Here is a 21470-nt window from a genome sequence, read left to right as displayed (position 1 = left end):
ATTATGAATGTGCTAAAAATCGACAGCAGAATAAAAAGCGATCCGAAATTCCTCACACATCCTCTTTTCCCCAAGAAGCTGCTTATTTGTCAGAATTGTAGATATCGGACCACTATAGTGTATAGCTGCCATATGAGGTGAGTTCAAAAAATAGTTAGTTTTCTTATTTCTTATTGTATATACAACTAGGTAAATGTTCCATGTACAATACATATACTCGTATATAAAGTCTCTTTCAGCACACCCACTCATAAAAATTTTATTTACTTTAACATCAAAGCAAAACTAAATCAACTAATTGCTTCCGCTTTTTATTAAATTAACATTTTTGTCGCGGCTTTAATCGCAGCTGCTTTTATGTAACCTCAGCCTTTGAAACTAACACAAAGTGCTTAGCAGCCCCTTATATACTGGTGTGTGTAATATGCACCTTGTTAGATTCCATGTGTAGTAGATAATAGTTTTTGGCCTTAGCCACTTTGATGCAACATTCGTGTAGTAGAAAAGTGGCTGCAACTGAAGCAAATTGACTGAAACAGAAGCTCAAAGCAAAGTACCAAAGCTCTAAAGCACTCTAGCGCTGGTAGAAAGTATCTTTGAGAATAAAAGGGTAACCTAAACCTAAACAGTTTTTCGCTGTTTTTTTTACTATACTTGTATAAGCGTTGCAAAGCGCCATAATATTGTAGATGCAAATATTTTAATTTATTACAAGCGCTTGCTTGCATTATTCTTACATTTTTAGGTTCGTTATGCAACACATAAGTAAATTTGTATGAGTACATTTATGTGCACAAAAAGTTAGAACGGCAGCCGAGCGCAAAGGTGAGAGCCTCCGTCTCTTACTGCTCGCACGTAATGACCTGACGTGGGTAATTAAAATATTAGCGCATGAATTTTTATTGCAAAATTATTTTCCGCTGCAAAAGTGTTGAAAGTTTGAGAAAAGCTTGACATTTTAATATACGCTTTGATGTTGCTGGTGGAAAAAAAAAAATCAAAGAAAGAGGTTTCAAAAATTACCGGAAATGTTGCATTAGCACACGGAAGGCAAACAAAGTGCAATAATTGTGGAGAAAATGTTTACAATTACAAAAATGCATATAAAACTATAAACATAGGCATATTTTGCTGATGTATGATGGAATGTAAATGAAAAATGCAGTTAGAAAGAATATAATTGTTAATCATCGCCTAAAATTTATTACTGAATAGTAGTCTTCTTAGGTATATCTTTGTTTGGCATAATCTCTTTCTACATTTTTGAGCTTTTAATAAGCTAGAAATTTAAACGAAATTTAGTAATCTTATGAATATTTAGAATATAAATATTATATACAACCAATAAAGGAAATCCTTAACTGTTCTAAGCATTGTGAGCATAATGATTTTAAATGCATACATGTGTATATTATTATATAATATATATATACTCGTAAAGGAAATTATACTAAATCATTTGCTAGAGGTACCGGAAATGGCTTATGGTGAGTTGGCATGCTAAAAGTAAGGTACTGAAAAAAGGAGGCGAAATTGCTAATTCCACGGTTATGGTTGTCGACTGGTAGCTGAGGAGCAGTGTCACACTTTCGGGCACTAGTAATTTAGAAATGACGTAAGTTGTAAGGTGGGCTACGTCAGAAATTGATTAATATAAATGCTGGAGTTAAATTTTTACTACGTCGGCGTGAAAAGAAATCACATAAAAAGCTATATATGTATATAAAAGATCAGCATGATGAGCTGGGTATTTTTAGCCATGTCCGTCTGTGCGTCTGCCTTTATATACGTGAACTAGTTCCTCAGTTTTTGAGATATCGAGCTGAAATTTTAAATACCCTTGATAAAAGAAATGCACCTGTGAAGATATTATAGTTTACGTGCAGATAAGGGTAACGTTTTTTCTTGTTTTTATAAAAATTAAGAAAAAATATAAATTTTGTTATTTCCAGGTAAAGCTAGAAAATTATTTAAAGATTAAGAAGAAGTAGGTAGCTAAACGAATTATAGTTCAAAAAGAATTAACGAATATGGAACAAAAGCGGACGTCAGTTCAGAAACAATAATCGGTATTATACGAAAGACAGATTTTGAATCAGAACGCAAATAGCGAGCAAACGTTGGCTGAAACTCCCATTGATTCCGATTCCAGCTATACAATATATAGATCATCGTAATGAGTGATGCAATTGACTTTGGCTCGATAAAAATTGATTTATAACCTTTTTGGATGTAAACAAACACAATAATGGTTGATGAAAAATCACAAAAATATAAAATACTTTAATAAAGACATATAAGACTTTAACTAAAATATTAACTTATGGTCTTTCATCTTACGACAAACAGGTTCAGGACAAATACAGTTATGGCAATTTCTTCTAGAACTACTATCCGACTCCGGCAATGCGGCTTGCATTACCTGGGAAGGCACAAATGGTGAATTCAAATTAACCGATCCCGATGAGGTGGCCAGACGTTGGGGTGAACGCAAATCAAAACCGAATATGAATTATGATAAGCTGAGTCGTGCGTTAAGGTAAGTTGAATGCACAACAACAATAATCTATTACGAATTACAAAATAAGGTATCATAAATATGAAATTATGAATAGCGCAAAACGTAGAAAAAAAAACAACAAAAGTGTATTATAAGTAAATCAAATTTTTTTGCCTTACCACAATTGTTGCCGCCGCGCAAAACACAAAACACGGACAATGGGCTGTGACAAATGCGATTTGCGACAAAACAAACCTTTAAGGATGCGCACATTAAAAAGACAGTTGTTATTGTGGTATAAGTGCAACGAATTAAATGTTAATACCTTGAGCATTAAACACAGGCAAACGGAGCAGGGTGGTTCGTGCAGTTTTCATTATGTCTACAAATGCATATAAATGTATATGCCCGTTAGGCTCACCCTTCACCATTACGATGCTGCTTTGGTGCTTAATTAGCAATCACTGCGGCGTACAAGTGACCACATAGCGTGCATGCCACATTGCCAACGCTGCTGTGATGATTGCTCAGCTTGAGCCACTTTATTAAGGTCGGTCATTAGGGTACATGATGAGCGAAATTGTTGTGTTGAACGGTTGTGATTGGAATACTTAACTAGATTATGATGTCTTCGAGACTATTGTACACAAATAAGCGTATATCTAGCTCATTATACACCTTTCGAGCGCTATCGAGCTCGCTCTTATCTTTCTAGATTATACATATGTACACATAGTTGCTATTACTATTACTTACCATTTGTTTGGGTGTGTTATTAGTTGTCTCAAAATCCGAACATGTGCCCAATTTGCTGGCATTTATCAGGGTAATTGAGCATTGATTAGTGCAATTGGTTTTTGCAGGCGAGCGATGCAAGGCTTGATGAAGGCAAAAAATAAGTAAAAACATACAAAAATTGCCATTTTCCAACCAAAAATCATGATGTTATACTTCTTCATTTTCATTGATTGATTTGTGTGCTTTGAGATTAAAGTGCCGACCCGCCCATTCATTTTGAATGTAATAAAATAATTTTTGTTTGTTTTCTTACATATCGTAGGTGAGCTCACATATGCCATATGTGACAGTTTTCGTGCAATCGCACATACACACTCAGACATGTGTAGCTTTACATATATACCAACAAATTGTTTTTCGTCTGCCGAAATCAAATAAAAGCTCACAGCATACTTTTTGGATTGGAATTGAAATACTAAATCAAAAATTGTGGTGTGTTTTGTGCACCCGTAGTGGTGATAACGCAAGCAATAGCAAGCAACAACAATGCTAAAATGTAATTTGAAATTTTTTTATTACACAATAAATGCTCACTGTGCAGCCTAATTGTATTTATAAAGGTTTTTAACAGCAAAGGGGGATTTGAAGTATGTAAAAATGGGTATGTTTATAACTGCGACAGAAAATGGACTTAAGAAGTAAACATTTTTTTCTTCAACAAATTCTTTATAGTAAACTCCAGTTTTGGTGGTGATTGAGCTTAATATATCTTAGACGTCATAACTTTGGTGAAAATAATCGATGTAGCTGGAATCGGTATGAGTCGCCTCAACTAATATTTGATAGGCGCAAAGAGCTACGTCGATAATTGATATCACAAACCGGCGGTGATTTCTGTTATCCAAGTGGGGTTCCCATAATATCTGTCGGGAAAGTTGGTTCCGCAACCAAACCTAACTTATCCTACTCTCTATTATCAGTAATTTTAAAGAACTCATCCTTTTTTCATAAAATACTACTATATCTTTCTTTACTCTTTACCTTCTTAAGTACTTAAGAAGTACTTACTTAAACCAGTTTTAATTTGCTATTCCATATTTTAGAGATATCGCTCTGAAAATTTACTTACGCCCTTTTCTCCCAAAGGAGTTGTCAATTGGCGAAATCGCCGATATCGGACTACTATAGGATATATCTGCCATACAAATTGATAATCGAAATCAAGTGCTTGTATGGAAAACTTTTTTATTTGACGATATATCTTCACGAAATTCGGCATAGATTATTACTGAAGGCAACGTTACTATCAGGGAAAGATGTTACAACTTCGGTGCAGACAAAGTTAACGTGTTTTTTAAAGGTTATACACTACATAATTCTGTGACTATCTTTGAAAGAGACAGAGTTCTCAGCCGAAAATATATTGGAAGGAAATGCTGAACAAAAGGATAACCCCGCTCTCCTCTCTCGCTCTGTCTAATTTCCTGGTTTTCGAGCTGCTAAAAACTTTTCTAACCTAAGACCTTGATTTTTAAATTGTAACTCCAAAGTCTCTCAAACTACTGTCTAACCTCCTTCAGTGTTAAAATACAAGTATCCTTGCAGGAATTATATAAATAAAACAAGGGCTCTATAAATGAAAAAAGGCTTAGATACATAAATATAAAGTTTTCCCATAAAAATTTTTACTACTTTATGAAAAAAATGTGTCCACTACGAAATTCGTTAAAAATCGCAAATTGGCCCAAAGTGCAATCTACTTGAGAAATATGAAAGCCAAGAAGCACAATTCTGCCGTTTAACTCCCTAAAATCGAGAATGAAGTAATCAAGCTAATCCAACAACACCCCCGAGCAAGATTGATTGGTAAATAAACAAGTGGAGAAAAAAGGATTAAAGTAAACCATTTAGTGACAGCTTCAAGTGTCCAACAGTCAAACAACACCAAAAAGGACATATAACACACACGCGCAAACTCTGAATACTAACAACGATGCTCAAAGACACCATACCATTTTAGGGTTAATGTCATACATTAACACATAGCTAAACAGCACAAATGAGACATTCAGGCGGCAGCCAGACACTTTGACGTCAACAATGAGGATGAGCCATACATGCTTAAAAGGATGCTGAGGTTGATGGAGCTGATGACTAGCATTTACTTAATGTTATTGTTGTGTTGATTGAGCTAGTGTTAATCACAAACACTCCCATTACACATATGGACTGCACACACACTCACACAGATGCAATTTAGTACAACAAACACACGGTAAACGACAAGTGTTTGCTTGAATGGTTAATTTGGTGCGCATATTAAAAGAAGTGCGAAAAAATCAAAGCATACTTTAGGGCACATATGAGCATCTGCAGAAGTTGGTGGCTTGAGTTTCTTAGCAAACATCAAAGTTAAATTGAGCGTTCAATGGCGTAAAAGAGATGCATTAGTGTCTCGCACAACTCCTTCACTGCTGCCGCCTTTTAAATACCAAATACACAAAAGGCTCCAGATATGACAACCACACCTACTGCTGCGTGTAAGTATGGTGAATGTGGTTCAAGAAAACAGAATTGGTAGCTTCATTATTACCATCACCAACAGCGGCACCATTAACACTCACATTATCAGCATTATCCTTTCAGAGGTGAGTAGTTGTTGTTGGCGTGTCTGGCAGCTACATCAAAGTGATTGTTGGCTGAAAATCATTGGCAGCAACAATTTCATTTGACAACATTTGCATACATTATCGACTACTCCGCTTTTGATTGTTTGCAACACACATATATGTAAGTTGTTGCAACAACTGAATTGCTTTGTTGTTGTTTGTAAAAAAAATTCTCAAAAATCACAGCAACCAAATTGGCTTAAAGATACGACAATTTCTCCATTTTTTGCGTTTATTTTTCATCTGCCAATTCGCTGGCACTTTTCCACTTGAGCTGGCATTCCAGTTGAGATTACTTGGCTTATTTGCGTATTTGCACATGCGAAGTGACAACAATGACAGTACTTTCGGTCCATATATCTGCACACGCACATCAGCATGTTTGTATGTATGTACAAGTATGTATGTAAATCATTGCTTGCCGCATGCATTTGAAGTATAAGTGTGCGCTTGTTGGTATATGTGTGTGTATTGAAGTGTATGTGTCAACGCTTTTCTTTTTGCTGATTGCAAATGACAGCTCAATTGACAGCATTTTTTTCGTATTTTTAAAAAGATCCTTTAAAAGGGGTAAATACGCCGTTATTTTCATTTCGGACAGCTTTTACTTTTTAACACATGTACATAAATACAGCGAATTTGTTGTTGTGTACATAGCAAATTGGGTGGAGAATTGGTCAATTGGCATTGATTTGAGCACTTTTGTGTAAATACAACATTAAAATATTGAGAAGGACGTTGATAAAAAGCAAATACTTTTTTCGTTAAAATATCTGATGTTGATAAAAAGCAAATACTTTTTTCGTTAAAATATTTGTGGTGTTTTTGCTATAAAGATATACTAAAGGCAGTTATGCCTCAAGGTGTAGAATGTCTTTTTTATGTATTGTACATACATAACATATCTATATTTATTTGTAAAAGTTAAAATTCAAAAATATAATTGAAATCTGTTCCAGAAAACTTTTTATAATGAAATATAAAATAAAACTTTTCGGTATAATAAACGAGCCCTACAAAAAAAAAATATTTTCTGCAGCACCACTTTTTCGCTTTTTAATTAAAATTGAAGAAAATTTCTGTAGCTTAATATTTTGTGAATCAATACAGCTTACAGATTTGGCTTTCAGTTTTCTTCTCGAAGTTATGATTGGTTAAATATAAGTAAATATTTATTATTTCAGAAAAAGTTTTTTTGAATTTAAAACTCCCAGCTTAAAATATCAATATTTTTCTTTGATATGTTAAATGACCTTTTGAACGTTTTTCGAGTATTATCTTACAAAGCTTTTGCTTTAGTCGATTCCAACTTTTCCAATTCCAACATCCTTATTTGATTTTAAATCATTTATTGAATAGAAGAATGGGCAGGTTTGGAAGCAAAGGAATCGGAGTGGGATACGACTATGCCTTAGTATTCTTCTTTTGCTGGAAACTTATATATTAGATTAACAATTTTCAAAGGCCTACATTTTATTTGAAGGATGTATTAGAATTCTTGGTATTTTACATAAAACGCTAAGAAAACTAAATATATAAGTCAACTATCAACATATTCGTAAATATTAGTGCAGACTTATACATATTTATTAGAATTACTATGAGTTTCTTCAGTATTCACAAAATGAGCAAGAGCTCATGAACAATAACTAGTGCTGGTATACTCTCAAGGTCAAATTCTAGTCTTTATTTACTAAAATCAATGAATATTTACTTAACATATATCTTCACCTGGCATTTTTAAACTTTTTGATTAAAACACATTTTATACATTTTTCACATTAATTTGCCATTTGTGCTAGTCACTAGTAAGTTTTCCTTAAAATCTGTCAAAAAAATTTAGGTACCATTAAAGAAAGCAGTTACACCCCGTTAATATGACATCCGCATACTTTATTACCTCGAATGTAACTAGCTAATTGTTGCCTACATTTTATTTTTTTGACGCGAGAGCAGTGTGCAAAGTTAACGAACAGAAAACAGCTATAAACAACTTTTTTCTTGCAACAAATTTGAAAGACTCTTAGTAATATTTCTTTTATATTATCAGAGAACAAGTTGATAATTAAAAGATGTGACTGAAAATGAATAACTATACGCATAATCAAACGCAATACCTTGTAAAAACTTAAAAAAAATATACAAGTATATGTAATGCATTAGCGGTTAATTAATTATTAAAGTTGTATGCATAAACTAACATTTTCTTTGACACATTTACAAACAAATACAAACATAATTAATTTATAATTTAAATTACTTTTTAATAAATACATTAAATGGAAGATAGAGCCAGCAGAGACAGTGATCGGCACATTCTCTATACAAACATAATTACGATTTGTATGCATAATTGACATTCAATGCCAGCGTTAAACCCATAAAAGTAATAAAAATAAAAACAACTTTTATTTTCTGTTGACAACTGACATTTTTGCTGTCACTAATTGTATTCTTTTTAATTACGACAAGCAGCGCTTTTTTTATTTTATTGCTCTTTTGTCAGCTTCTGCTCAATAAAATGGCAAATAGATGCGCCTGTCGTATGTCAACTGGTTGTTAAGAGTAAAAATGATAAATACAAATGAATCAGAAAGCGCGCGAAACAAATAAAATTATTGTTTCAAACAAATTAAATTCGTGCCAATTGCCATCGAACGCTTGTGAGAACGAATGAAAATTGAAATCAAAAATTCTCCAAAAGATAATGAAAAGTTGCGAACTCCTCAGCTACTCAGCGACAAGCTACAAATAACCATGGAGATTTTTGTTATTTTCTCTGCTTTTACTTGCTCGCTGCTGTTGTTATTTGGACACACTAGCGCTTGCAGTTTCGACTGATTGCCTGACTGGCTGCATTTTGTTCATTCATTTCGACCGGAAGTGGCCTCCACTACCCAACTCGGGCGAAAACTTGCACTCATGCATGTACATGTATATATACACACACATATATGCTTTTAAATATGTGTGTATATTGCATAGCAATCAATTTTCAGCCAACGCAACTCTGTGTTTTTCCAATGGCCACCTTCCATTTACTGTGCCAGCCTGTTGTTCTTCAATGCATATATTCTTATATACATACATACATACATATGTATGTTATTGACATGCTCGTCCGATCCGTAAAGTATAAACATCCATACATTTGCTGTTTCCATTTCGTTAGCGTTTTTACTCAGAACGCCATTGCCATTGCTTCAATTATTCGTTTTTGTTTTGTTCCACTCAATGGTTGCGCCACTCGATAGAAATTGGCGACGCCATTGCTGTTGTTGCTCTTCCAAAACTTTAACAATTGGATTGAGTTGTTTTTTCACTCTTCATCGTTTGTCAGACTTTTCAATTCGTGGTGTCTCCTTCAGCGTTATGCATTTCTTCACTTTTTCGGTTTGTCTCCTGCATTTTCCATACTTTTTGTTCATGCTTTTTGGTATTCATTCTTTGTTTTTGAAAATACAATACAACCCCACTCATGGTGCCAATTACTTTTTGAATCAGTGAAATCTTTGTGTTTTTGGAAACTTTTAATTGTCAGCTTGTTGTTGGCCTCACTTTTTATTGGGTTTTTAAGGAACTCGGTTGTTTATAGTTTATATGAGGCCCAAATATGGATAGTAGGTAGTGGTGACCAATAGTTCATTATCCAGTACGATATAAAATGTTTGGTAATATTTTATAACGAAAAAAAATTTAATAGTAAAAGAATTAGGATTTCTGCAATCCAAAGGTAGGATACTTAAGATCACTCTGTAGCTGTAAGTATATAGTTAATTAGTATTGTTGGTCGTAAGATGTTAAGTGCAGAATACAGAATACACTTTTCACACCTCAAAATCTTCAAATTTAAAAATAAACCAAGGAAAAGCGTTAACTTGAATTGCATCGAAGTTATAATACCCTTCAAGGGTGTATTTCTAATAGCACAAACGGGTATAAAAAGAAAATGTATTATTTCTATGGCAGCTATATGCTAGAGTTATCCAATCTGAAGAATTTATTCGGAGACTGTAAGTTTGTGTTGGACAATAAATTCATATTAAATTTCGTGAAGATATTTGTCAAATAAAAAACTTTCCATGCAAGGACTTGAGTTTGAACGATATATTTGTATAGAAGCTACATCGTATAGTAGTCCGATGTCGGCGATTTCGACAATTCGACAAATGAGCCGTTTCTTGGAATGAAAAGGATGTGTGCAAAAATTTAGATCGATATCTCAAAAACTGAAGGACTAGTTCGAGTATACACAGACAGACGGACATAGCTAAATCGACACAGCTCGCCATGCGTATTATTTATATTTATATATATATAGTACAAGGTCTCCTTCAGGGTTTTAAAAACTTGGTGGCAAACTATACTCGTACTCTGTTTGGGTTATAATAACAAAACATATAAGTAACCTTAAACATGTTTTACAATACGCAGGTTCACCATATATTTATTAATAATTAAAAATTTTAGTAACATTAATATTTAATTTAAGATCATATGCATCTATTAACCAAATTTCACTAAATAAAGTTACCACGTGATGTCACAAAATTTTTGTTTAAGGTTACCATACAAAAAAGAAGAAAGCACGAAATAGACAAATTGTTTTCGATTTCTTTTGATGCTTTCATGGGTCGCCATTTGATTGCAAATTAACACCCTCTAGCAATTACAGAGAATTTTTATTACATTTCGCATTTGCAAAAACAATATTTACTTTGTAACGGGATATTTGTGTGTAGAGATGAATGTGCTTGTATGCACAGTAGTAATCTCGGTGACTTAATTACTTCGCACAAAAGTCAAGCAAATAAATTCGGAAATAGCCAAGGACGAGAGACAGCGCACAAAGAGCGTGCAACTGAGAAGAAAGGGGAAGCTACAATTTGGCAATCAACAAATGGATATATGGTACTCGTATGTATGTAGATATGTACATCTCCGTTTATAAATATAATCATAAATATTATAGGTATATGTGAATGTAGGTAATAATGTGCGACATAATGAAGTCCGGGATACAAATGGACGCATGTATATATTTACATTTTGCACATTATCGTGTGCGTATATAAATATATATATTTACTTTAATTTTATGAAAGTTATTGTAATTTAATAATTTCATTGTCTTTCAAGGTTCTAGATTTTTGGTTACTTAATTCAGAGGAAGTGATTTATATAGAAATAGCCTTGAGTCTTTTAATCAGAGTTTAAGTAAGCTGCTCTGTAATTATCTTAATGGTATATCTGAGTAAAAATATACATTTTTGCTTTTAAAAGTATAAATATATGCAAAAAATACCAACAGTTTAAACCATAAAACTAAAATCTTCCTAGATATGAGTATCAAATATGGTAAATATAAATACCTAAATCGGCATTTTAAGAGTTATAAAGAGACGATTGATGAACAGGTTTTTAGAGTACTTTTCTTAAAGCTTCAGAAAACACCCTTGTCACTTCTGAGAAGCACTTAATCACGATTTTAAAAGTGCACTTTTATACAATGATGTTCAATGTTTCATAAATAATATTCAAAATTGTAAAGGCTTTCGGAGGAGAAGTATATATTTTAGAAGAAGAATGTTTGTTTATTGCACATGATTTTGGTTACCATATTTCTGGAATTTGGTAAGATCTATTAAGACAGGTTATAACTACTGTATTTCATAATTTCAAATAATAATATTGCGCAAACCTGTTCATAAAACTAATAAATCGCATATTGAGCAATTACTCATTGTACGCCAAAGGGGGATACGAGGATAATGAAATTAGAAGATAATGGAATATGGACAATGAGATATCAGTTATAATAAAATCTATTTTATCATTACATTACTTTTTCACTCAAAAGATTGAAGAAATAATAAGGGAAAGGTGACAGATCATACATATATTGGGTTATGTTGCAGTAACGCAAATATTGGGTTGGCAACTTTGTAATTGCGGATATCCCGCATAGATGGCTTCAGTTGAATTTTTAGGTTTGCTGGCGTAGTCCAAATGTAAAACACATTTTGTTATTTGATAGTTGGCAATTCAGCTGTCAATCAGTTTTTGATCGGTTACGTAGTTTTCGTTTGGCGTTAGTTGAAAAATGGAAGATCAAAAAGAACATTTTCGTCATATTTTGCTTTTTTATTTTCGCAAAGGCAAAAACGCATCGCAAGCTCAAAAAGTTATGTGCTGTTTATGGCGACGAAGCCATAAAAGAATGGCAGTGTCAAAATTGGTTTGCCAAATTTCGTTCTAGTGATTTTTCACTCAAAGATGAAAAACGCTCTGGTCGTCCAGTTGAAGTTAATGACGACCTAATTAAAGCAATAATCGATTCGGATCGTCACAGTACAACACGTGAGATTGCAGAGAAGCTTCAGGTATCACATACATGCATTGAAAATCACTTAAAACAACTTGGCTATGTTCAAAAACTCGATACATGGGTTCGTCACGAACTGAAAGAAACGAATTTAACGCAACGTATTAACAGCTGCGATTTGCTAAAGAAACGTAATGAAAATTATCCATTTTTAAAACGAATGATAACTGGCGATGAAAAATGGGTTGTTTACAACAATATCGAGCGGAAAAGATCGTGGAGCAGGCCAGGTGATCCAGCTCAAACAACATCAAAAGCTGGTATTCATCAAAAGAAGGTTTTGTTATAAGTTTGGTGGGATTATAAAGGAATTGTCTACTTTGGACTCTTACCACCCAATCGAACGATCAATTCTGTTGTCTACATTGAACAACTACCGAAATTAAACAATGCAGTTGAAAAGCGGCCCGAATTGATAAATCGAAAAGCTGTTGTATTCCATTATGACAATGCAAGGCCACACACATCTTTGGTCACTCGGCAAAAATGGGATGTTTTGCCACATCCACCATATAGTCCTGACCTTGCACCATCGAATTACTTTTTGTTTCGATCTTTACAAAACTCTTTGAATGGTAAACATTTCAATAATGATGATGATGTCAAATCGTACCTGATTCAGTTTCTTGCTAATAAAAACCAGAAGTTTTATGAACGTGGGATTATGATGCTGGCTGAAAGATAGCAAAAAGTCATTGATCAAAATGGGCAATACATTACAGAATAAAGTTATTTACAATACTATTATTAATTGATCGAAAGGGGTCGTCTTTCGATTCGATTGATCTCAAACTTTGAAAATTACTCTTCTAGACCTTTATTTATGTAAAGGTACTGATATTTTACCTCAACATTATTGTTTTTTTCAACAAATTTAGTTATTGTCATTACAAAAAGTTAGATTCCAAATAAAATTGAATTGAAAAAAGAATAATATATATTTTCCCACAACATTTTTTTCATTGAAAAATTCAAGGTTTTCATAACGGTATTAAAAATATTAGCTTATAATTTTTAAACTAAAATGTTAGAAGCCACTCACAAGGTTGGTATAGTGATACAGTGATAGTGTGTATGCCAAATTTTTTTTCGAACTTTTTCTCAACACACTGTACTTTTAATATTCGTCGGCTTATCGAATTTGAATATGTAATTAAATAACTTAACATTGTCTACATGCTACGCAAAATAGGTATATGCCATCGTTAAGTTTTATGCTAAACAACATATTTTTGCATAAAAATTTATGTAAATTTTCGCAACAAGTTATGTTTGGTCTACAGTACTTGTTTTCGAAAAGAAAAAAGTTGAAAATAAAAGTAAATTATTCTACCACTCCAGCGTTTGTTAATTAATTCTTAATATTAATAAGTTTTTTTTTCAGGTTTTCGACTCTTTTTATGTTTGCTATGTAATGGTTGGGCAGGATTGTAGGTTGTAAGCAGGTCAGACTGAACTTGTAAGCGTGTCAGATTGTTAAGGGTCACAAACATTATATTTTTTAATGGTATGACGGTAAAAATTTTGTAAAAAAGGCCAATTTCCAATTGTGAGAATATTACCAAGCTGTTTGGGTCAGAAATGATTGAAGAAGACGTAAATATTGAAAAAAAGTTTAAAGCTATTGTGGAGAGAGTATCAGTAGGAGATTCCACATATAATATTTTATTATTTTCTTTTGATTAAAAAATCATAAATAACGAGCTAATGTAAAAATAATTTATTTATCTGATGTTTAGTTTGTACTGTTTTATACCGCCAATCAAACTATGGTATCGAGAAATACAGCTTTTTGAATCTGGGAAAATCGTCTGAAAGTAGTTCTGAATATTAATATTTTGCTTTGAAAATAAATACTTTTTATACTCTTGCAACATGTTGTTACAGGGTTTTGTTCACCTAACTGCTGCTTGTATCACCTAAATATAATCGAGATATATATAAGGTTATGTATATATAAATCATCAGGATGACAAGACGAGTTGAATTACGAGCGACTGTCTGTCCTCCTTCCATCTGTCTGTCTGTGCAAGCTATAACTTGACTAAGAATTGAGATATCGCAATGCGACGTGTTTCTTGGCAAAAAAGTGAGGACGAAATTGTAGATGGGCGTAATGGGACTACTGCCACGCCCACAAAACACCCCTAATCGAAAACCTATAAAGTGCCATAACTAAGCACTTAATTAAGATATAAGACTTTATTTTGACACATAGGATCGCAAGTAGCGAGAGGGTGGGCTAAACATTTTGTGAAACGGGCGTGGTTCTAAGAGGTTTAATGTACATATGTCCTAAACTTTTATAGCTATAATAACCAAATTCACTCAGCATAAATCGCTTAAGTACTACTACTGACACTGTAAAAGTGAATGAAATCGGGTGATAACCTCGCCTACTCTCCATATAACGGTACGCGCGATAAATCTATAAATTAATACGCCAGAGATATTAAATTTTACATCTGAGGTGATACAAAAAAACTTAATTGGAGCAAGGGTCAAAATTAGACGATGGGAGTGGCACCGCCTACATTTAGGTGAAAACCCATATCCTGGGAGCCGCTCGACTGATATTAATGACCAAAACTTATCTAAATCGAAACAAAACTGTTAAGCCCACAGGTACCGAATATATGGACCCCGACTCCTATTGCGCACTTTTTTATCGAAAATATCTGTCAATTTGTGAGATATATGTATTATAGAAACTCGGAGAGAATCTTTATCTGATATCAATATCTTATAATATATTATAATATATGACTTTATCCCCCCTATATTTGTGATGGTATGTGAAGTACCTTAATGAAACTCAGGGATCATCTATGTCTGTGGTAATGGTTAAAATGGATAAAAGCGGTTTAAAACTATGCCTATCTCTCATTTACCAAATATAAGATTTGCAAACTACTGATTGACTTTATACCGTATACAAGTATATCGGTCAATATGTAAGATAACTTAACAAAATTAACTGAACGGATTATATTGAGCATACTATAGTTTAATGCCAAAGATATGTGATATTTGTCTACGAATTACCCAAACCCTCATATCCCACACATAATGATTTTTGTAATTCTAACAAACACAATGCTCAATATGTCGATCAGTGTATGAGTTATATATTTATAAAATTGATTAATTGAAGGAATTTCCCCGGATTCGATTTTTGCAAGCTCCGAGAGTATGAAATGTTCGGTTACACCCGAACTTAGCCCTTTCTTACTTGTTTTGTATTAAGTTTGCCACGAAATTTGTAACACCTAAAAGCAAAGGTCAGAGTATCCATAAAGTATACGAGTATGTATAAATGATCAGCGTGACGAGTTAAGTAGATTAAATGTCCGTCTGTCTGTCCGTCCGTCTGTCTGTCCGTCAGTTTTTGAGATATCGATCTGTGCACCGTTGAATTTTGGGCTGGTGAATTTAAACGTGGTCGTACTAGGCTATAATACCGCGACCATACTTAAAATATTGTACAGTCTTAACGTATATATAGATATCCCATAAGTTCAATATATGTAAATTCAGTGACAATTCTAAGTATTGAAAGTTTTGAAGCTCATCATTTTGAAATTAGATCAACAAAACGTACTTTCTCTCCATATTAAATACTGGTCGGTATCACATTCGAAATATTATAACTAGATCATAACTAGAGCTGCCATATCTACCCAATGGTGAAATATTTCCTGTAGAAACAAATTCGATTTTACGTTAATGATTGAAAAATTAATATTCTATGTCTCGTTAGTAAGTGAACCAGTTTAGTTTTAGCACTTTACTTTGCGCAGATAAGATTTTTAACAGTGGCTCCCGTCTTAATTGGCTAAACGTTTGTGAATTGATTAAATTAATATTAAATACGGCAATTAGTATTGCTTGTTAAGCTGTTTGTTTATAGTTTTTTTATTATTATTATTGTAGTCTTGATGATATGCTTTTCTAACACATTATTAAATATACTAACATTCCATCTCATCCACAGATATTACTACGACAAGAACATTATGACCAAAGTGCATGGCAAACGTTATGCGTACAAGTTTGACTTTCAAGGTTTGGCCGCCGCCACACAACCCGCCGCTAGCGATCCCACCTACAAGTACCAGAGCGACTTGTTTATGACACCATATCATCATAGCGCTAAACTGAGCTCATTTATGAGTCCGCATCATGGTATGACATCGTCATCAGGTATTTTACACGCTTTGCTTTCCTTCTCATTTTATCAGCACCTATTATTGTTTATGTCTTATTTTTATTGCCTTTGAAATCGTAAACTTTTTATTACTCTATACTGTTAACAGAAGTTTTTTATAATCCCAGAGATATGCATTTCTAATAACACACCTCTTTTATTTTTCTCTATTGCAGCATCGATATTCCCATCGGCCGCTTCGTGGGGCAATTGGGGCAACCCGGCCACAAATCTCTATCAGCCACACTCGATGGGCCATGTGACGCCGTCGCATGTTGCGCCTCATCTCAGCTCCTATCCGCATTATGCATGACCATCATCGTCCGGCGGTGGCTTCTAATATGAGAGCAACGCCATCGTCAGCGGCAGCAGCGCCCATGCTGCCCATGCCGCGCATGCAGCTGCCGCAGCCAGCAGTGTTGGGTCAATGAGTGGTGGAGGTGGTGGAGGCGTTAGCGTCGGCATTAGCAGCGGCAGTGGTAGCGGCAGCAGTAGTAGCAGCGCGGCTGCCATCAATGCCGCTGCCACATTGCATTGTCTCACCTCGGTGGGCAGCAGTCATAGCAGTGGCGGCAGCGGTAGCATTAATGGCAGTGGTGGTGGTGGTGCCGGTGGCGTTGGCATTGGCAGCAGCGGTGGTGGCAGTAGTCTGGGTGGTGGCGGTGGCGTACATGCAAGTTTAGGACTCACGGCGATGGGTATGGCAGCGGGCTGCGGCGGCGGTGGCGGTGGATTGAGTGCATTCGGTAGTGGTGCTGGCAGTTTAGCGGCGTTCAGTGGCGGTGGCGGCAGTAGCAGCAGTTCCAGTGGTAGTGGCGCAAATCATCATCATCATCATCACAATGGTGTGGTTGGTGGCGGCGGTAATAATTTGAATATAGCAACTGCAACCCTAACGGCTGCTCCAACGCATAGCGTCGGCGCGAGCAGTGGCTTCGGCAGTTTGGGCGGCCTCAGTGTGGGTGTTGGTGTCGGTATGGGAATGGGTATGGGCGGTGGCAACCTCAACTCGCTTGTTGTTGGTAATCGATTAATGAACACAGGCTTACCAACGATATTGAAATGATGCCATTTCAATGCGGAAAGTTTTGCATAACGATGCGGCGAGCAGCGCGCACAACCTGCCTGGAGTCGTACCTACGAATGTGCGCAACAACAATGCATATTCTCGTATACCGACCAGTAGGAATTGGAAGAAACAATGGCAAGCAAGCCACTGCTAACCGACCAGCAACCCCAATTCACTTACTCTATGTACATGCTTAAGTTTATAGTACATATGTATGTGGGTGTAACTATATTTAATATTTATAAATCACAAACTGAGACCCAATACCCTTACACCATTTTACATTCATTTTGAGTACAAAACAAAAATCGTTCATGCTTAGATTAGCGGATAAGGAAATATGTAAAATACGAGCATTGAAAGTATTATCGTTAAGAAGAAGAAGAAGAAGAATAAGGTAAAAAGAAGAAGCAACAGTCGTTAATAGTCTTTGATGTATAAATGTTGCCACACATGCGAGCAAAAATATGTAATCAAATTAATTTTGTTGCAAAAAACTTTGTTTTTTAAACTTCACTCTTTTCTCGCTATGTTATGCTCCTCTAGCGTGCCTCTCATTGAAATGCTTAACAATTTAAAAGCAAGAGGTTATTAGATTTAGTTGAGAATCGAATATTTTCGGCAATCTTTAGCTTTGGTGCATATACATATTTTCAAAAACGCTTAGCATCAATCACAGCAATTTGTAAATTGTTTTCTATGAAAGTTACTCTAGAGAATGTTAATTCATTGAAATTGTAAATTTGACATATATTTTCAATAAATATATGTATGTATGCTTCGTGTATTTTCAGCAATATTAAATTCATTAAACGAAATTTATCAGCACAATTTCTCGTGTGCTATTTTATTAATGAAGAATAGTTAAAAAATAGCTTTAAGAAGATTTTAGCGCAAAAGACGCTTTTTAAAGATAAACTCTCTTGCCCATAGCTAATTTTAAGTTTAAAATTAACGGAAAAATTAATAATAATTACAAAGTGTATATATGTATGTAACGAGAAAAATATTTACGTTAAGTTGAAGTTAGTTTTTATTTGTTATTTTTGTGATTTCATTATGTTGTTTCAATTAAAAAAATTTTTTTTCGACTTTTTCGTTTTAATGTTTGAGAAAAAATGTTTCAAAAATAACCAAAATGAGAACTCGTCATATATGTATATACTTGTGTTTGAGTATAGCGACCTCTTTCAAAACAAGGCCTTTAATTTTAAAATTTTCTACTCGATAGCAAAATGTCTGCAAAACACTTGACATTGCATTAAGACCTCTATGTTCGACCTCTGTTCGTTTGCCAACAAAATCAAAAACAAAGACAACTAGTTAAACTTAATTAAACATAGTTAGTTATAAACTCTTTCTTAATTTCTCTATTATTTTTTCATGCTATTCGATATTATACTAGTTGTTTGTTCTATTCGTCATTTACTAAAGCTGTGCAAAGTTATGAAAGTAAATTTCACTTTCGCAAGTCCCTTGCTCAAATTATATGTGCCATCACTAATTTCTATTACTAGTTTCTCTAGGTTTGATAATAATCGTCATGGAGATCATCTCGACATATTGGAAAAGCATTTTTTGTTGTGAGCTCTCTCGTAGCTGCATTTAATGGTGAAAAGTCAATTAATAAAAAACTAAGTCTTGCCAAAAGTTCTGTTACAAGTTCGGGCCGTTATAAAAATAAAACTTAAATTAGCGATGTTTAAAATTATATTCGAAATGGTCACCTCTTGCTTTCATATAAGCCCTCAAACGATTCGGCCATTGATAATGGCAGTATACACAGTTTCTGTTGGTATTGACGACGCTACTCGATTTTGACACTCTACTTACACAATAAAAATCCCTTTTTACAATTAAAATCTGTTTTTGAAGAGGTGTAACGCCTTTATAGTAGACTCCCTACCCAACCATTACTGTAGCTGGATGGTGACCACGCTGAACCCTTGGAGTAACATTTTTCGTAGATTTTTTAGATTTCTTTATTAAAAACTACTTCAACCGTGAACATATTTTGAACTGTACAGAAGATATTTGACCACGTGCGACTGGAGAAGCTTCTTACATCTGTTGAGTCAAATTTGTTTCAAGCGCGTTTTCAGAAGGTGGCCAGTTGACTGACGAAAGGCTTTTATAACGGCAGGCTTTCAAGTGGAGATCATCTCAAATAAATCGGAAAACAAAACTTCTCGAGATATTACGTTTTTTGAGAAGCTCATAAATATCACTTGCACTTTTTCCACACGTAAATCAATCACTGCAATACGTTTTTCTTTAGCTCCTCACATCGTTGTTAATAAGCGAAAGCAAACATTGAACTGATTATTATATATGAGTAGACATTGCATAGAAATTACAAAAAAGATAACGGCACTTTTTTCTGGGGACTTGACCTCGCATGCATACATTGTAAACTTAGTAACAGGAGTTATGGCAAGACAAAATATGTAGTTTTAAATATGCTACTTTTCAGCTCGAAACTGGTCAGATTACAGACAGCTTAAACTAAACTAATGTTAACCAAGCCATTTATTTCAAAACTCCCTGATATATGAAAAGCTGAAGGTTCGAATGAAAATATGAAAACTAGAATTACATTTCATTATACCCAACTGAAGTGCACGAAATTTTTGTGGTAGTGATGGAACCAATTTAATTCCGATGAGTTGAATAATAACCACAAATGTTGAAGGTAAAGTTATGTTATGATAAAATTATTGAAGAGTTAACGATTCGTTAATTTTCATAACACAAAAGAGTTTGAGATTTTATTGTCATCAACAATGAGGTTCATCAAATTGAGGTTTCTCATACAATTTTGAAGAAAGAGTCTGAGTTCGATTATCACCACGATTATGTATAATTTCAGATTATTCAGATTGTAAAAAAATTGTGATTTTATAATTTTTAGAAATAACTTTTCTCAAACCAAAGCGATTGTTTTCATTTAACAATTTTTAACGACTTCTTTTTCAAAAATCTTATTATTATGTATCTTATTACAAATGTGTGCTTGTGTATAGATATTAAATAAAAATATGTGTGTATACAGTATTTCATGTTTGTCTTAAAATGGTGGACTGTGATAGATGAATATGTACAGTTTAAATATTATATAAATAAGTAAAAACAAAAGATATTTTATTGATTTTAACAAACGAAAATGAGCAAATAAGTGAAACCAAATACCAAAAAAAAAACAAAAATACTAATAAATAAAAACACGAAAATTATTATATATGTATATGTATATTTAAAAATTAATGTTTAACGGTACTCATAAGTCGTAAAGAAGATAAAAAAAGAAAGAACATTAAGATTTCTGTGTGTATTAAATGTCTGTTCATATCTTGGTGTATGATAATTTCATAAATATTATATACGATAACAGTAAAAATACGTATATCTACGTATGTGTGGGTGTATGTGTATTTACAATTGAAAAAATTTAATTAAGAAGGCACTTGCATTGTAATTGATTACTGTGTATTTGTCAATGTTGCAATTAAGAAATCGAAACGAATATGACAGCTGCGTATACAAAAACAATATAAATGTATAAAATAATGAAAACAAAGTAAAAATGTCAGTACTACAAATGTAGAAATGAAATAAAGATTAGTACCAATTTGAAGTAACACTTCTCTAGTTGTATGTATTTACAAATTAATAATATTCATTATTATAAAAAATGTAATTTTAAATTCATCTCGATGTGTATAAATAAATTAACGGAACTCCTCACATTTATTATGCAAACGTAAGATTTAAAAAATTAATCAATATAAATGTGTAAAATCTTATTGATTGCAGTGTATTTGGAAAATTAAGTTTTAGTGTGATTAAGAAAGCAAAAGAAATTATAAAATAAATGAAATTATAAAAATAATAATTTAAAAAAA

The 21470-nt window shown here is 33.6% G+C and overlaps 2 protein-coding genes across 3 annotated transcripts in view; both read left to right on the top strand.

The window, feature by feature from the left end:
- The window catches only part of Ets65A (DNA-binding protein D-ETS-3), an 81320-nt gene extending 59850 nt beyond the window's left edge, over positions 1-21470 (top strand). For both annotated transcript variants that reach the window (XM_036372299.2, XM_014239738.3), the window contains 3 exons: positions 2350-2539; positions 16287-16495; positions 16676-21470. In XM_036372299.2, the coding sequence (XP_036228192.2) occupies positions 2350-2539; positions 16287-16495; positions 16676-16812 (536 nt within the window). In that variant the 3' untranslated portion in view covers positions 16813-21470. The remainder of the gene's footprint in view (positions 1-2349; positions 2540-16286; positions 16496-16675) is intronic.
- LOC106620259 (uncharacterized) lies at positions 16927-17565 on the top strand. The gene has a single exon (XM_014238703.1). It carries the CDS (start codon positions 16927-16929, stop codon positions 17563-17565), a length of 639 nt encoding a protein of 212 aa, XP_014094178.1.

The sequence above is a fragment of the Bactrocera oleae genome, chromosome 6, assembly GCF_042242935.1.
Source record: "Bactrocera oleae isolate idBacOlea1 chromosome 6, idBacOlea1, whole genome shotgun sequence".
NCBI lineage: Eukaryota > Metazoa > Arthropoda > Insecta > Diptera > Tephritidae > Bactrocera > Bactrocera oleae.
Note: the sequence above shows the minus strand (reverse complement) of the source record. Positions and strands in the feature narration are given on the sequence as shown.